General features: G+C 39.9%; 1 protein-coding gene and 1 pseudogene across 4 annotated transcripts in view; one reads left to right on the forward strand and one right to left on the reverse strand.

Moving 5' to 3' along the window:
- Nucleotides 1-18,609, forward strand: part of ANAPC1 (anaphase promoting complex subunit 1) — a 124,009-nt gene that overhangs the window by 31,758 nt on the left and 73,642 nt on the right. For 2 of the 4 annotated variants that reach the window (XM_035271978.3, XM_035271979.3), the window contains exons 14-18: nt 5,595-5,729; nt 9,759-9,899; nt 10,422-10,482; nt 13,317-13,504; nt 18,475-18,549. In XM_035271978.3, the coding sequence (XP_035127869.3) occupies nt 5,595-5,729; nt 9,759-9,899; nt 10,422-10,482; nt 13,317-13,504; nt 18,475-18,549 (600 nt within the window). The remainder of the gene's footprint in view (nt 1-5,594; nt 5,730-9,758; nt 9,900-10,421; nt 10,483-13,316; nt 13,505-18,474; nt 18,550-18,609) is intronic. The other 2 variants (XM_078348933.1, XM_078348934.1) reach the window with 1 other exon arrangement.
- Nucleotides 16,462-16,905, reverse strand: LOC103787836 (small ribosomal subunit protein eS25 pseudogene; annotated as a pseudogene).

The following is an 18,609-nucleotide window of genomic DNA, read 5'->3' on the forward strand; positions in this document are numbered from 1 at the left end:
AAAGATGATCACAGTTCCACATAGACAATGGAACAAGGCTTGATGGAGAATGAGCGCATCCTGATGACAGAATCACTCTTCAAGGAATGGATAATAACAAACTTCAGTGAGTTAAAAGAACATGTTGTAGCCCAATGTAAAGAAATTAGGAACTTTGAAAAAAGGTTTGATGAAATCCTATTGTGAATAGACAACTTAGAGAGGAGTATGAGTGAATTAATGGAACTGAAGAATACAATACGGGAACTCCGAGAAGTATGCACAGGTTTAAACACTCGAATTGTTCAAGCAGAAGAAGGGATATCAGAGGTCAAAGTCCAACTTAATGAAATAAAACGTGAAGAAAAGGTTAGAGAAAAAAGGATAAAAAGGAATGAGCAAAGTCTCCAAGAAATGTGGGACTATGTGAAAAGACCAAATTTACGTTTGATAGGTGTACCTGAATGCAACGGAGAGAATGAATCCAAGCTGGAAAATACCCTTCAGGATATTATTCAGGAAAATTTTCCTAAACTAGCAAAGCAGGTCAACATTCAACCCCAGGTAATACAGAGAACACCACAAAGATATTCCTCAAGAAGAGCAACCCCAAGGCACATAATCGTTAGATTCATCAGGGTTGAAATGAAGGAGAAAATACTGAGGGCAGCCAGAGAGAAAGGTCAGGTTACCCACAAAGGGAAGCCTATCAGACTTACAGCAGATCTCTCAGCAGAAACTCTACAAGCCAGAAGAGAGTGGGGGCCAATATTCAACATCCTCAAAGAACAGAACCTTCAGCCCAGAATTTCATACCCAGCCAAACTAAGCTTCACAACTGAAGGAAAAATAAAATCTTTTATGAACAAGCAAGAACTCAGAGATTTTATTACCACCAGGCCTGCTTTACAAGAGCTTCTGAAAGAAGCATTACACACAGAAAGAAACAACCAGTATTAGCCTTTCTGAAAATATACCAAAAAGTAAAGAGCACCAACATAAAGAAGAATTTACACCAACGAATGGATAAAACAGCCAGTCAACATCAAATGGCAGTAACCCTAAATTAAATTGACTAAATCCCCCAATCAAAAGACACAGCCAAAACCCAATGGCATGTTACATCCAGACCTGTTTCACATGCAAGGATACACAAAGACTCAAAACAAAGGGATGGAGAAAGATTTACCAACCAAATGGAGAGCAGAAATAAATAATAAATAAATAAAAAGCAGGAGTTGCAATTCTCGTATCGGATAAAATAGATTTTAAAGCAACAAAGATATAGTGATAAAAGGATCAAAGCAACAATAAGAGCTAACGATCCTAACACCCAGATACGAGACTTAGATTCAATGAGACAGAAAATTAATAAGGATATCAAGGACTCGAACTCAGATGCGGAACAAGTAAACTTAATAAATATTTATAGAGCTCTCCACTTCAAATACACAAAATATACATTCTTGTCAATACCACATCACACCTACCCATAAGTTTAAATGAAACATCGATTGGCCATTATTAATACCCAATTTTTTTCAAAATAAAGCAATATTTCCATTTACTCTCCCTCTTTTTCTTCCTCTTTCTTCCTCTCCTTTACTTATTTTTTTTTTCCTTTCCTTCTCTCAAAAAAAAAAGAAATCAACTTGTAAACCTCTAGATCCAGGTCGGCAATGTCTCTCTCATTGCTTGATTTCCTTCCTTCCCTTCCCTCCCTCCCCGCTTCCTCCCTTCCTTCCTTCCTTCCTTCATCCCTTCCTTCCTCCCTACCGTCCTTCTTCCCTCCCTTCCTGCCTTCCCCCCCAAAATAAATAAATAAATAAATAAATAAATAAATAAATAAATAAATTAATTCCACTAGGCTACTAATTAAATATAATGGTCTAACACAAATAACAGAGACTAGCAGAGGGATTAAAAAATATAGCCCAACTATATAAGTTGGTTATAAGATGCTTACTTCAAATATAATGACATAGGTAACTTAAAGGATAGAAATATGATATATTATGCAAAGAGTAATCAAAAGATAGCTGGAATTGCTATAACGTAGGAAAGAAAGTGACAGGAACTGCCGGGTCGGGTGGCTCACTCCTGTAATCCCAAAACTTTGGGAGGCTGAGGCAGGTGGATCACCTGAGGTCGGGAGTTCAAGACCAGCCTGACCATCATGGGGAAACCCCTGTCTCTACTAAAAATACAAAATTAGCTGGGCATGGTGTAGCATGCCTGTAATCCCAGCTACTTGGGAGACTGAGGCAGGAGAAATTGCTTGAATCCAGGAGGCAGAGGTTGCGGTGAGCTGAGATCGTGCCATTGCACTACACCCTGGACAACAATAGTGAAACTCCATCTCAAGAAAAAAAAAGAAAAAGAAAATGACCAGGAACAAAGAGAGACTTCAGTTAAAGGGCCAAATCACCAAGAAGGCACACTTGAGTATTTTATAAATGTCAGTTCATTCCATTTGGTTGATAACGTTGTTCATGTCCTCTTCATCCCTGGCAGTTTCTTTTCTTTGTTTTTTTTTTTTTTTTTTTTTTTTTTTTTTTATATACAGTGTCTCGCTCTGTCACTCAGGTTGGAGTGCAGTGGTGGGATCACAGCTCACTGCAGCCATGACGTCCTGACTCAAGTGATCCTCCCACCTCAGCCTCCCAAAGTGCTGGGATATTGCAGAAATGAGCCACTGCACCTAGCCTGGCAAACTTTTTATGTAGGAGTTCAGACAAATGTTTTAGTCTTTGTGGGCCACATGCAGTCTCTGTTACATATTTGTCTTCTGGTTTTTTTCCTTAACCTTTTAAGTACATAAAACCTATTCTTAGCTCACAGACTACAAAAATAGGATACAAGCCAGATTTGTTCATGGAACATAGTTTGCTGACCAGGATCTAAATAGATGCAGAAAAATCATTTGACCAAATCAAATATCTATTTATGATTTGAAAAAAATTCTCAGCAAACTAGGAATAGAAGGGGACTTCCTCAGAGAGATGAGGGACATTCAAACTTTTCGCCATGCCTCCTGGTGAGGAGGAAGGGAGGGCCAAGGCTTTTTTTCTTGGTGTTTGCAAGGAGTAGGGCAGGAATAGTGAAGTTTCTGTCCTGGCTGATCACTCTTTTCCCACCACTTTGGCTGGAAAGAGTAAGGTTTTCTTAGGGCCTGATTTGTCTGTGAACGTTGGCATGTCTGTGTTGCAGGCACTTTGAAAGCCTGAGACCTGGTTATGTAAGGAGTCAAAAAAAAAAAAACCGGGCGGGGTGCGGTGGCTCATGCCTGTAATCCCAGCACTTTGGGAGGCTAAGGTGGGTGGATCACGAGGTCAAGAGATCGAGACTATCCTGGTCAACATGGTGAAACCCCGTCTCTACTAAAAATACAAAAAATTAGCTGTGCATGATGGTGCGTGCCTGTAATCCCAGCTACTCAGGAGGCTGAGGCAAGATAATTGCCTGAACCCAGGAGGCAGAGGTTGTGGTGAGCCGACATTGTGCTATTGCACTCCAGCCTGGGTAACAAGAGTGAAACTCTGTCTTAAAAAACAAACAAACAAGCAAAAAACCAAAACCTCGGGAATTCATCATTAGGTCATTCCTGGGTCTCAGGTTACTAGCCAGTTTGTCTTCTTTTCTTCACTTTTCAGCATCTTCTGTTAGTTGCATTATAAATTTTATTCAGTTTCTTTTTTTCCTTTTTGGTGATTAATGGGGGAAATAGCATGGAATGTGCTTACTCCATCTTTTCATAAATTAGGGGTGTGAGATAGCTTTTAAAAAATTATGTGTAACTAATTCTCACAGTCATTTTTTTTTTTAAGCCTAAATATTTTATTGGGGCAACTTCTGTTATTTTGTTAGCTTTTGAGCAGTGTATTAACAAGAATATATATATTGTTAAGACCTCATTTTAGTTCTGAGCATCTCCTTTTTAGTTTTATCAAGTACAGATGTGAATTTCTGTTGCATTTTTCTGAAGTACCCTACAGATAGCCATAATGAGTGGTTAGCATGCATTGTCTAGTCATTCTTTTTTTTTGAGATGGAGTTTCACTCTTGTTGCCCAGGCTGGAGTATAGTGGCGTGGTCTTGGCTGACTTCAGCCTCCGTCTCCTGGGTTCATGCGATCATTTTCTTGCCTCAGCCTCCCAAGTAGCTGGGACTACAGGTGCATGCCAGCATGCCTGGCTAATTTTTGTATTTTTAGTAGAGACAGGGTTTCAACATGTTGGCCAGGCTATTCTTGAACTCCTGACCTCAGACAATCCACCCCCTCTCAGCCTCCCAAAGTGCTAGGATTACAGGTATGAGCCACCACGCCTGCTGACTCATTCTTCTATAAAATCAAATAATTTATTCTATAGAGTTTTTTTTTTTGAGGAAAAAATAGTTGAGAGTTTATGACTGAAGACAGATTGTGTGCTGGAGAGAGCAGTTTGAATTAGGTTGGATTAAATTTCTTTCTTTTTTTTCTTTTTTTTGAGACGGAGTTTTGCTCTTGTTGCCCAGGCTGGAGTACGATGGCAGGATCTTGGCTCACCATAACCTCTGCCTCCTGGGTTCAAGCAATTCTCCTGCCTCAGCCTCCCGAGTAGCTGGGACTACAGGCCCGCACCACCATGCCCAGCTAAGTTTTGTATTTTTAGTAGAGATGGGGTTTCACCTTGTTGACCAGGATGGTCTTGATCTCTTGACCTCGTGATCTACCCGCCTTGGCCTCCTAAAGTTCTGGGATTATAGGCGTGAGCCACTGTACCCGGCCGGTTGGATTTAATTTCTTGAGCATCATCTGACCTTACTTTTTTAGCCTCTGGGGGATAATTGGTGTTCTTTCTCTCAAGGCTTGAGACTTCTAAGATTGTTGTCTATAGTTTCTGAAAGCTTAGTGTTCTCACTGTCTTTAGTACTAATAAGGTAGAAAAGTGCATAGTGTACAGACTTTTAGATAATGTGTTGACTATATTAACATTCCCCTCCTTGGCGGAGGTTGCCGTGAGCCGAGATCGTGCCATTGCACTCCAGCCTGGGTAACAAGAGGGAAACTCCGTCTCCCCCCCCAAAAAAAAAAAAAAAATAAATTCCCCTCCTTGCCTGCAAAAAAGGTCTTCAGTAATGAAGAGAGGGTATCTAGCCAGGAGAAATTATACAAAGTGTGGGAGGCCTAGGAGGGCAGATCGCTTCAGCACAGAAGTTCAAAACCAGCCTGGACAACATGGTGAAACCATAGCTCTACCAAAAAAATACAAAATTAACCAGGTGTAGTGGCATGTGCCTGTAGTTCCAGCTATTCAGGAGGCTCAGGTGGGAGGATCATTTGAGCCTGGTAGCTTGAGGCTATAGTGAGCTGAGATTGTGCCACTGTACTTTAGCCAGGATTAAAGAGTGAGATCTTGTCTCAAAAAAAAAAAAAAAGAAATTATACCAAGGTATTTACAGTTGGATAGTGGAATTGGATCGATTATTCACATTTTAATTGTTTCTTAGTTGTGTTTGGTGAACATAAACTTAGAAATATCAAAAGAAATATATGTTTACATTCGTTAACATTTTATTTAAGGATGTGATGCATTAAAGGCAATTTTTCTTCTACATATTTTTATTGCTTAAAGGTGGGAAAGGTTTTTATTCCTGGACTGCCAGCTCCTTCTCTGACGATGTCCAACACAATGCCTCGGCCCAGTACTCCACTTGATGGTATCAGTACTCCAAAGCCTCTTAGTAAACTCCTTGGATCGTTGGATGAGGTAAGAAATGGACTAGGTGTTGTCAAAAAGTTAACATTTTTAAAAGAAGTTTGGTCAAATATTAGTTCTTTACATAGTTAACTTAATTTTAGTTAATATTTGGAGAATAGGCCGGGCATGGTGGCTCACACCTATAATCCAAGCACTTTGGAGGCCAAGGTGTGCGGATCACCTGAGGTCGGGAGTTCAAGACCAGCCTGACCAACATGGTGAAATCCCATCTTTAAAAAAAAAAATATTTGGAGAATAAATGTTTTCAAACACAAGTGATTCAGTTAAAATGCATCGACCTCTCTTGTGATGTGTGTGGTACTTTTTGAAGGTGCTGGAAAGATGAAAGTGATACATTCTTTTCCTTTTTTATTTTTGAGACGGAGTTTCGCTCTTGTTACCCAGGCTGGAGTGCAATGGCGTGATCTTGGCTCACTGCAACCCCCGCCTCCTGGGTTCAAGCAATTCTCATGCCTCAGCCTCCCGAGTAGATGGGACTACAGGCGCATGCCACCATGCCCAGATAATTTTTGTATTTTTAGTAGAGACGGGGTTTCACCATGTTGACCAGGATGGTCTCTATCTCTTGACCTCGTGATCCACCCGCCTTGGCCTCCCAAAGTTCTGGGATTATAGGCATGAGCCACCGTGCCCGGCTACATTCTTTTCCATCTAAGGATCTCACAATTGTGTGGATTTGATGTACTGTCTGCATAAGGAATTACAATTTAAGAAAGACTCATGACTTACGGATGAGTAAAAGAGAGTACCATTGTAAATTGACTGATGGGAAGATAACATCCAATGGGAGGACATGGTGAAATCAAAGCCTCATCTCTGAGAGACATGTCAGACTTGCTTTGGACCTTGGGGATAAGTAGGATATCTGTATGTAGAAAGGGGCATTCAGGGCAAGGAGGACTCACAAAGGCACAGACAAGAAGGCCAGATAATGCAGAACATTTTTTAATGGATATTTGTATCTTCATCTCCTAGTGCATAAGTTAAGGACTCAACAAATCTGTAGAATAAATACTTATAAAAGTATAAGTAATCTGTAGGGTGAGGCAGGATAGGGGTTGGATAACCTTTTTTGAACATTTTCTGTGTGCTAGGCATTGTTCTCAGTGCCTTACTAGTATTAATTATTTTTTTAGAACAGCTTTATTGAGAAGATATTACTATGATTCTTTTTTTTACAAATGAGATAGAGGTTATAAATGAAATAAACCTAATAAGTGGTAGGACTGGGATTTACATGTACTGATGTGTTCTTAAAGGAAGAAAGGCTGGGCACGGTGGCTAACGCCTATAATCCCAGTACTTTGGGAGGCTGAGGCAGGTGGATCACGAGGTCAAGAGACCGAGACCATTCTGGTCAACATGGTGAAACCCTGTCTCTACTAAAAGTACAAAAATTAGCTGGGTATGGTGGCACGTGCCTGTAGTCCCAGCCACTTGGGAGGCTGAGGGAGAAGAATTGCTTGAACCCAGGAGGCGGATGTTGCAGTGAGCCGAGATGGTGCCATTGCACCCCAGCCTGGGTAGCAAGAGTGAAACTCTGTCAAAAAAAAAAAAAAAAAAGGAAGAAAGGATGAAAAGATACTTTTATTCTGAATGCAATTGCCAGAGGATTACATGATTTTGAGGAAGGAGTTATGAGTTTTTGGATCTGTGTTATAGACAGGTGTATTTTGGGATTAAAGATAAGGAGACCAGTTAGCCTCCAGATGAGGCTGTCTGTATCAGTGTAAGAAGCATGAAGAGGGTGTGAGCTAGAGCATTATGTGTGGAAAGGAGGGAATAACATGAGAGGCCTTGGGAGGTGGAAATGAGTTTGTCAGCTGATTGGTGTTGTGCTGCTGGGCTTGGGAAAGGTGATGTGGAACCAGGCTACAAATTCTCTTAACCTGGGAAGGTAGCTGAATTTACCAAGTTAGGAAGCCTGGAGGAAAGTGGTGTGTATTAAAGGACTTGTGAGTGTGGATGTTTAGGGACAGTTCAGTTAGTGAGTGTGGATGTTTAGTGCTATCTGTGGTATTTGATAATGTCTGTCTTTAATTTTTATTAAAAAAATTTTTTTTAAGACGGAGTTTCGCTGTTGTTACCCAGGCTGGAGTGCAATGGCGCGATCTCGGCTCACCACAGCCTCCGCCTCCTGGGTTCAGGCAATTCTCCTGCCTCAGCCTCCCGAGTAGCTGGGATTACAGGCATGTGCCACCATGCCCAGCTAATTTTTTGTATTTTTAGTAGAGATGGGGTTTCACCATGTTGACCAGGATGGTCTCGATCTCTTGACCTCGTGATCCGCCCGCCTCAGCCTCCCAAAGTGCTGGGATTACAGGCATGAGCCACTGTGCCCGGCCCTATGTCTTTAATTTTTAAACATGTGCAACGTTGAATTTTTTTCCATTTGCAGAACATTCAGAAGGGGAACTGGAGAAGTGTCAGAATGTTTTGTGTGATTTGGAAAAATTTCTTTTATAATGGAAAATGGTTTTCAAGTTTTTTAGAATTCTATAAGCCTGGTAACAGTTTTATCTTTTTGATAGGTATAAGGTCATGGAAATGATAGTCTAACACATTGGGTGATAGCTTTTTTACTTCTCTGGCAGATTGTGCTAGTAGGCTTAGAGCTAGGACCAGTGGAGCTGAATTTTTCCTGGTGACTTTTAGAGTAGAATCTGGAATATAATAAATACATCTTAGTCTCATTTGTAAGTGTTGACAAAATATTCACTTGGAGATATATAAATTGAATTAAAGGAATAAAAAAAGGGTTCGTGGTCATGAGTGGAGATTTAAGATTAGAAGCATCTGCATGTAGTTAGTAACTAAGATCATTTAAATTTTTTGTTTGCATATCTGCAGTTAAGCAAATAAATGCTTAATATATACATTTTAATGTATATTTATATTTGCATTTAATATATAAATGCAAATATATTTTTGAATAAATAATTGCCTATAGTGAAAATACCACTAAATACTGATCTCATTTGTTTGCTTTTTTATTACTGTCCTTTCTTCCTGGGCTCTTAGTGCTTCAGCTGCTTCAAGTCACAGTTTAGTCGTTTTTTTTTTTTTTTTTTTTTTCTTTTGAGGTGATCTTGTTCTGTTCCTCAGGCTGGAGTGCAGTGGTGTGATCTCACCTCACTGCAACCTCTATATCCTGGGTTCAAGTGATTCTCCTGCCTCAGCCTCCCAAATAGCTGGTACTACAGGCCTGCACCACGATGCCTAGCTGATTTTTATATTTTTAGTAGAGATGGGGTTTCGCCATGTTGGGCAGGCTGGTTTCTAACTCCTGACCTAGAGTGATCCACCTGGCTTGGCCTCCCAAAGTGCTGGGATTACAGATGTGAGCCCCTATGTCCGGCCCACAGTGTAATATTTAGCCCTGTAAGGTTGCTAACAGTGCTGCTGGCTTCTCCCTCTTAGCCGTGACTTCCTTGCATATTATCAGCCTTTCCATAAGTTCCTTGTACCACCAACATTTGCAGATGGCCAGAGCAGGAAAAGCAAAGTTCTCTGAGAATGTTGGACCCCTCCCTGTAGTTGCCTTCTTTAGGTGAGAACGTTGGCCCTCTTCCCTGCAGTTGCCTTCTGCCCTAGATCTTGGTCCCTCAAGTCCAGGTTGCTTTCACAGCTTTCCCACAGCCATCAATCAGATGTTTTCCTTTTACCTACCTTTTCTGGCTGTCTTCTGTGAGGACCTTGGTTTGCTGGTACTTCATTGTATCTGGAACAAATTTTTTTAAGGAGCTGGGGTCTTGCTGTGTCATCCTGACAGGAGTGCAGTGACTTTTCACAGGCTCACTACAGCCTCAAATTCCTAGGCTCAATTGATTCTTCTGCCTCAATCTTCTGCGTAGCTGGGACTATGCAGATGTGCACCACCATGCTTGGCTTGGAGCAGAACATTTTCGACTCATTACATATAATTGTTCATTAGATCGTATGCAAAAAAGAAATAGTTTCTTTGTCCTTAATTTCTCAGAGAACAATTCATTTGTGTTATATTTATGACTTTTACAGGTTGTTCTGTTGTCCCCAGTTCCAGAACTGAGGGATTCTTCAAAACTTCATGATTCTCTCTATAATGAGGATTGTACTTTCCAACAGCTTGGCACTTATGTTCATTCTGTCAGAGATCCTGTCCATAACAGGGTCACCCTAGTAAGTATAAACATTTGGTAGCTTTCCAAGAGGTGGGCTAGCATTTCAAATTTGACAGAATACAGAATTTTGTCTGAAAAATGACCACAAACATTTCTCATGATTTATAAAATCTATTGTAATATGTCATTTTGGGGCACGATTTTACCTTTTACTATACAGCGATTCTGCTTGTTTTCTATAGTTTCTGTATTACTAAAAACTTAATGGAAACAAAAGCTTAGTTGAATTGCATATTGATGTAATTTTTTTTGTCTTTTCATTAAATGTCCTCCCTTTGATGATGTTGCTCACTGTCTGTATAAAGATTAGGCACTTTTTATTAAAACAAGCATTTTGGAAAACATTTTGCAAGTAATTACATTTAAAGTTTCTGAAATTTGGAAGTGTTCATTTCTGTTTTGAAAATTGTTTTTATTTATTTTATTGCTTTGATAGGCAAAGTCTTGTACTAGCTATTTTTAAGACATTAAAGACTTAGAATGCACAGGTTTACTTACTTCCTCATTTGTTTCCATCTAGGAACTGAGTAATGGCTCCATGGTTAGGATCACTATTCCTGAAATTGCCACCTCTGAGTTAGGTACGATTGAGAAGTTTCATTTATGAGATGTGAAGTAATTGTGATTTACATTAATAATTGGGGTTTTAAACATTGTTTTGATATATTTGAAGCCAATGGATCAAGTTCTTAGCTTTGTAGAGGAATTTTAAAGAGCTAGGGAGTGCTTTGTAATGTCCACTCTATGTGTGCTCTCTGGAGTACAGGTGAAGGATATGTTAGTTCTGTTCCTCTGAGATTCTTCTGTTGAGGAATACCATGCAGTGCAATAATATATGGACATGCTGGCTGGGCATGAGGGCTCACACCTGTAATCCTAGCAATTAGGGAGGCTGAGGTGGGCGGGTCGCTTGAGGTTGGGAGTTCAAGACCAGCCTGACAAACATGGTGAAATTCTGTCTCTACTAAAAATACAAAAGTAGCCAGGCGTGGTGGCACACATATATAATCCCAGCTACTCGGGAGTCTGAGGCAGGAGAACTGCTTGAACCCGGGAGGTGGAGGTTGCAGTGAGCTGAGATCATGCCACTGCATACTCCAACCTGGGCAACAGAGCAAGACTCTGTCTCAAAATAAAAAAAAAAGCCTGTATAATATAAGGAAGTTTATGACATGTCTTGGTTTCAAATTCTAACTGCCAAAGCAGGACATTGGCAGCTTGTAGAGTAGAATGACTTTTTCGTTTTAGGAATTTTCATTGGGTAGTAAATGGTATTCCAAGTTGATGTAGAGATTCCTTGCCTTCTAAAAGATATTTTGTAATCACAGAGCCAGGTATCAGAAGTATTATAAGCCTAAGCAAAATATATACAAACAAATAATGATGGATGAAATTAAATAAAAGCAAAAACTCTTACCCCTTTATAGCCAAACAGAAGCTCCATAGTTAATTCACATAAGTTTATGTACTTTACCTACAAAGGGTTCTCTCACACACTCATGAAGCATTGGGTTTACACTTACTTTGGATTCAGTTATGACATATACTTGGTTATTTGGTATTTTAATATTACTTGCTTCCAACCTATGCTGTTTGAGTGTGCACATTGCAAAATGATGGGACAGAGGATGTGTTGCTGAGGATGGGCCCAGTGACATGACAGTGGAAAGGGAAAAAAGAATCTTGGAAGAGAGGATATGTGAGTACAAGCAGTTCAGGGTTGTTTACTACTAAAAGCAGATTCAGGTCTCTTTGCAGTGGTAGCCCCGGCCACTCTGAGGGGCTCATTGTATGACAGTGTAGTGCTATAACTGACATTCATACTAACGACTTTGAGCCATTGAGAATCGTGTAAGGCCAGGTGTGGTGAGCTCATGCTTGTAATCCCTTCCCTTTGGGAGGCTGAGGTCAGGGAATTGCTTGAGGCCAGGAGTTTGAGACCAGCCTAGACAGCATAGCAAGATGCTATCTCTACAAAAAGAAAAATAAAATTAGCCAGGTGTGCTAGCATGCATCTGTAGTTCTAGCTACTTGGGAAGCTGGAGCTGGTAGATCACTTGAGCCCAGGAGTTAGAGATTACAGTGAGCTATGATTGCACCACTGCATTCCAGCCTGTAGATAAAGGAAGACCCTGTTTCCCCTTACCTAAAAAAGAATAGTATAAATTATATGGTATTAACTCTTAACCCTTTTAAGGCAGAGAGCATGTGAAACATTTTAGAAACTGAACGATGTCAGAAATAAATAAAAGTTATAAAGCTTTGGTTAATAGGCACGTTTACTCATTTAGAACATCTTGTAATGCTAACCAAGTATTGCTGTTTGTGGATGCATATATTGAATATTATATATTGACCAAAGTATTTAGACAGTATTTTATATAAATGTATAAACATAGAAGTTGTATGTTTTTCATAGTGACTTTGTTTTTTTAAGATGGAGTTTCACTCTTGTCACCCAGGCTGGAGTGCAATGGTGTGATCTCGGCTTACTTTAGCCTCCAACTCCTGGGTTCAAGCCATTCTCTTGCCTCAGCCTCCCAAGTAGCTGGGATTATAGGCGCCTGTTACCATGCCCAACTAATTTTTGTGTTGTTAGTAGAGATGGGGTTTCACCATGCTGGCCAGGCTGGTGGCCTGGGTCACCTGACCTCAGGTGGTCCACCCACCTTGACCTCCCAAAGTGCTGGGATTACAGGCGTGAGCCACTGTGCCTGGCCCATAGTGACCTTCAATTTGTCATCAAGCTAGAACATCTTTAAGAGTGAAAGGGAGAGCAATTAGTAATTGCTTGGGCAATGGATGTAAATCAGGAATGTCTGTGGCAAATTGGGCTATTTGATCACTTTTGGATCCAGAATTAATGATCAAAAAGCTGTCCTCGGGCTGGGCGCGGTGGCTCACGCCTGTAATCCCAGCACTTTGGGAGGCCGAGGTGGGTGGATCATGAGGTTAAGAGATCGAGACCATCCTGGTCAACATGATGAAACCCCGTCTCTACTAAAAATACAAAAAATTAGCTGGGCATGGTGGCGCGTGCCTGTAATCCCAGCTACTCAGGAGGCTGAGGCAGGAGAATTGCCTGAACCCAGGTGGCGGAGGTTGTGGTGAGCCGAGATCGCGCCATTGCACTCCAGCCTGGGTAGCAAGAGCGAAACTCCGTCTCAAAAAAAAAAAAAAAAAAAAAAAAAGCTGTCCTCAGATCTCTTTGAAGCCCTGTTGAATTCAGTAGTTGGTTTTAGTTTCAGATTTTTGGCTAGGTAATGTTTGCATCTCATTGGCTGTTTAATGACAGCAGTTTTCTTTTCATAATAATTGGACTTTACATAGTAGAAATTAAAAAACTTTGTTATTGAAAGGGGAAAAGAAATGCATGCAGAGTAAGAATACTAAAATTAATCTTTGCTTTTAATAGTACAAACGTGTTTGCGAGCAATTAAGTTTATCCTGCCAAAAGAAATAGCAGTTCAGATGCTTGTCAAGTGGTACAATGTCCACAGTGCTCCAGGAGGACCCAGTTATCACTCAGAGTGGAATTTATTTGTAACTTGTCTTATGAACCTGATGGGTTATAACACAGATCGCTTAGCATGGACTAGAAATGTAAGTAAATACAGTTGTTTTCTTTATGAGTTATTCTGTTAATGTAATGATTGCATAATTGATAATATAACATTCAGAGTACATAATAGGCATACCATATTGAAAATAATAGAATAATACAAAGGTTTATTGTATCTATAAGCATAAATCAAATCTCATTTAATATTTAATATTAACATTTTACTAGTAATTACTGAGCTTTAGAATGTTAAAGCATATATGACTATGTCTCATTTTACCTTTGTAAAACGACTGCAAGTTATGCTATGATTTCTGATAGTTTTGGTTTTATTGATGAAGAAACTAGATCACAAAAAAATCACAGATGTGATTTTCTGAAAAGCTACTAGACTGCATTTTCTAACTTTTTGCTTAACTTTCTTTTCTGAAGATAAGATTGTCTTTTTATACACATGTTGCTCAGGATGTGAGGAGGACAGTTTGATCTGAGGGGAATTTAAAATACTTTAGCCTGAGTATCTACTCTGTTAATGGTATAAAGCCTTATATCTCACCCTCTTCCCACAGAAACATCCTTATAGGCTCTTACTAGATTATTTACAAAGTCAGCAGAATGGTGTCTTCAGTATTGGTGATCTCCTTCTAGCTTTGGAGATCACTTCCAGGACAACCTTGCCTGGGTCACTCTGAAAAACAAATTACTGTCAATTATACTTACCCTTTTTCCAGGTAACTCAGCTGTACCATTCTATGTGTTTTAGCCTTATACAGCAAATCCAATTTTAAAAATTGTTTTTTGTCTCAATTATGAATGGAAAATTTGGAAAATGGAGGAATTAAGAAAATAATTATACTACTTAGAGATAACCACTCTATTTCATGTCATCTTCTATATAAAAATATCACTGAAAATTTCCCATATCATTAAAAAATTTTTCCGAAAAACCTCCATCATTTCATCATAGTATAGTTTTATCATAATTAACCAATAGCTAATAATTGTGCCTTGTGAATCCTTTTTTTTTCCTTATTATGAGTAATTTATAAACATTCTTTTTCACACAAATCTTTAACCATATCTCTAGTTACTTCCCAAGAATTGAATCTTAGAAGAGAGACTGCTGTGCCAAGTAATGTTTGGAAAGGGGTTCCCAGGTGATATTCTTACTAGCATCATTTAAAAATGCCCATTTCACCACAGTGTTCATTCGTGGTGTGGTGAACCTTTGCCAGCTTACTGAGAAATTGTATCTTATTTCAGTATAAGTAAATTAGAATGGTTTTTTCAAAATCTCATCAGTTATTTTTAGTTACTATTTTTTGATTTATATTTCATGTTGTTTATGTTCCAGGCTCTTCTCAGTCCAGTGGCCAAAGTAATCCTGTGTGATAAAGTCAGGTCATGTTAGTCATGCCTCTGCGTAGAATCCCCCAGTGACTTCCCATGTCACTCAGAGTAAAGGCCATATAGGCCTACAAGATGCCATGTGACCCAGCCCTCGCTTACTCTCATTTCTTATGCTTTGCACACATCATCCTAGCCACCTTGGCGTTTGCTTGTTCCCTGAGCACTGCCAGGATGTTTCTGCCTCTGAGGATTTGCACATGCTGTTACCTCTGTGGAAAATACGTGCTTAGGTCTTTACTCAGATGTCTCCTCAGTGCTGCCTGTCCTGTCTCTCTATGTAGAATTATACCTGCCTCCACACCTTTAGTGCCATTTACCTGTTTTATTTTTTTCTTTTCAATTAAATATAATATATATTTTACTTACTTTGTTTTGTGTCCCTCTTCCCCCAACTGGAATGTAAATTCTAGAAAGGCAAAGATTTTCATTTAGTTTTGTTTACTACTCTCTCTCTCTCCAGGAGCTATGGTATTATTGCCTGGCATAGAAGGATATTCAGTGAACATTTGTTGAGTGAGTGCCGTTTTCCATCTGACTGAGATACTGTTTTTAAGTTTGTGTCTATTTCAGTACGTGAAGGAATGAGAAAAGTCTTACGGGAAAATAGGGACAATTTTCTTCTTTTTTTTTTTTTTTAAAAAAAAAAACGGAGTCTTGCTCTGTTGCCCAGGCTGCAATGCAGTGTTGCTATCTTGGCTCATTACAACCTTTGCCTTCCAAGTTCAAGCGATTCTTGTGCCTCAACCTCCTGAGTAGCTGGGATTACAGGCATGCACACTTGGCTAATTTCTGTGTTTTTAGTGGAGACAGAGTTTCACCATGTTGGCTATGCTGGTTTCAAACTCCTGACCTCAAGTGATCTTCCTGCTTTGGCCTCCCAAAGTGCTACGATTACTAGCATGAACCACTGCACCTGGCCTTCTTTTCTTATTTTAAACAATTGCATCAAAGTGACCTTATCTCCAATTTTTGTGTTCTTTATTACATGTGAAAAGATTAAGCCTCATGGAAACTGTGGGTTTTTACATTATGAAAAAGCACGTCAGCTTTCTTAGTTTTGTTTATCATTGTCCTTGGAACTTGTTGATGAGTACAGATTGTTGTGTCTTGTGTTCTCTGGCAGAGAACCTATGCCCCCTTGTGTTTCCATGTTGTGGGGAGGACTGAGTACCTACTGATTTTTTCCTTTGCAAAGAAGGAAATGGGTCTTTGACTTACTTATTGCATGATAATTAGGAAGGAAGAAATAAGGAAATAATTCTTGAGGCCAGGTTGCTTTGCCATTTATTTATAAATGGCAGGGTTTATAGGACTGCAGGGTTAAACCTTTGCTGTCTTTTGTCCTCATAGTCAAAGCTCAGGATGAAATGGTCCTCATTGGTAAATGGTTTTCATTTTGCTTTGTCCAGATTTATTCTCTTTTTGTTTTCATATATATAATGTGGAGGAGTACAGAATTTCTGCCAATGACTAGTTACACAGTTTTTGGCATTTCTTTATGCTTTCTTTAATTTGCTGATGAGAACACTGGACTGTGCATTGTAGGAATAGTTGCATTTGGGGTTAACTTTTTGTGGCTTTTGGGCTGTTCTTTTTTCTTTTTTTTTGATTTAATAAAGTTTTATTTTTCCAAATGTACAGTTGGTTGGACCTATTCATGCGTCTTCACCAGCAGCTGGAGCATCTCTACCCTTGGTATTTCTGGTGTAAATTACTTGAGCTCTGTGCTTTGAAACCAGTTTGATAAGTCCTTTGCTAAGGAGCTTCTGAAGGGCTGCCCTGGCAAGGGAGCCTCGAATCTTCAGTCTCTCAGAGACCACAGCTGGAGTTAATAAGTTTATAGTTGGGAACTTCCTTATAGAGTTTGTCATAGGTAGCTTTGTCAAACAAGACTAAGTTATTGAGCTTGTCCCGAACTTTGCCTTTGGACCACTTCTTTTTGGCCTTGCCCCCGGATTTGTTCACTGGGTCTTTGTCTTTCTTGGTCGATTTTCCAGCGTCTTTTTTTCTTCTTGTCGTCCTTGGGCGGCATTGCGAAGCTCGGAGAGGAGCAGAGAACACTATAACCGTGCTAAGATGTCGGACAAAAAGGAAGCTGGGCTGTTCTTTTTTCATTAGATAAATATTAAATCCCTGTTGTGAGCTAGGCATGATGCCAGGTTTCCCACATATACCCTAAACAAGACAGATGGTTCTTCTGGAATTGACTGTCCTGGGGGAGACAAATTAATATTTGATACATGTATTGTAAAAGATGAAGGGTAGAGGTTCATTGGAGCATATAACAGGGTTGGCTAACCTGAGACACATTGAAAGAATGGCGATTAAACAGATCCATGCATGGCACAAAGAGCCATCCTTATCAGGTAGTTTTTACTTTCTCATAACTCCAGGCCTTAGGAATCTGATAATTATAGTAGGGACATTCTTATTGACTGTGGGACTTTGTGTATTTGTGTGTGTTATATTTTGGTTGAAGTTTTAGGTAAAATAGTTTGTTGCTTTGATTTCACCAGGTTTTTAATAATATGTATGAGTTGAGCTATTTTTTATTTGAATGCTTCACAAGCAGACCTTCTCTCTCAATAATAATTTTTTTTTTTTTTTTTTTTTTTTTTTGAGACGGAGTTTCACTCTTGTTACCCAGGCTGGAGTATAATGGGGTGATCTCGGCTCACCGCAACCTCCGCCTCCTGGGGTTCAGGCAATTATCCTGTCTCAGCCTCCTGAGTAGCTGGGATTACAGGCACGTGCCATCATGCCCAGCTAATTTTTTTGTATTTTTAGTAGAGACGGGGTTTCACCATGTTGACCAGGTTGGTCTCGATCTCTCGACCTCGTGATCCACCAGCCTCGGCCTCCCAAAGTGCTGGGATTACAGGCTTGAGCCACTACACCTGGCCAATAATCAGTTTTAAAAATCACTTTATTGCTACCTCTACTTAGTTTTTATGTAGAAATCAACTCTGTTTAGGTGAGTGAATTGATAAATGTGTAAGTTTTTTAGCATGGGAAAATACCTATTGCTATTTATAGAGTTACAGTTTATTAGTTGATAGTCAATGCCCATGTGAAGTAGCTGGGGCAGCAAAGATTATGCCAGGGGAAATCAAAGAAGAGTGACTTGTAGAAAACTGCTTTTATGTAGTTGTATTCGTTAGAAGATAGACTCACTGGCCGGGCGCGGTGGCTCAAGCCTGTAATCCCAGCACTTTGGGAGGCCGAGGCGGGTGGATCACGAGGTCAGGAGATCGAGACCATCCTGGTCAACATGGTGAAACCCCGTCTCTACTAAAAAATATATACAAAAAATTAGCTGGGCATGGTGGCGCGTGCCTATAATCCCAGCTACTCAGGAGGCTGAGGCAGGAGAATTGCCTGAACCCAGGAGGCGGAGGTTGCCGTGAGCCGAGATCGCGCCATTGCACTCCAGCCTGGGTAACAAGCGCGAAACTCTGTCTCAAAAAAAAAAAAAAAAAAAAAAAGAAGATAGACTCACCATTGTAACAGAAAGGCCTCAAAAGATACAATGGCTCAAACACAGTAAGAATGTTTGTCTTGCATTTATGACTTTTCTCTTTTCTTTTGGGGTTACTTTCAGTTTGACTTTGAAGGATCACTTTCCCCTGTCATTGCGCCCAAAAAAGCAAGGCCTTCTGAGACGGGATCTGATGATGTAAGCACTATTATTTCTTGCTAATATAAATTAATTTGTGGATTCTCATACTAGCCTCTC

Source organism: Callithrix jacchus, chromosome 14, assembly GCF_049354715.1.
Source record: "Callithrix jacchus isolate 240 chromosome 14, calJac240_pri, whole genome shotgun sequence".
In the NCBI taxonomy this organism is placed as follows: domain Eukaryota; kingdom Metazoa; phylum Chordata; class Mammalia; order Primates; family Cebidae; genus Callithrix; species Callithrix jacchus.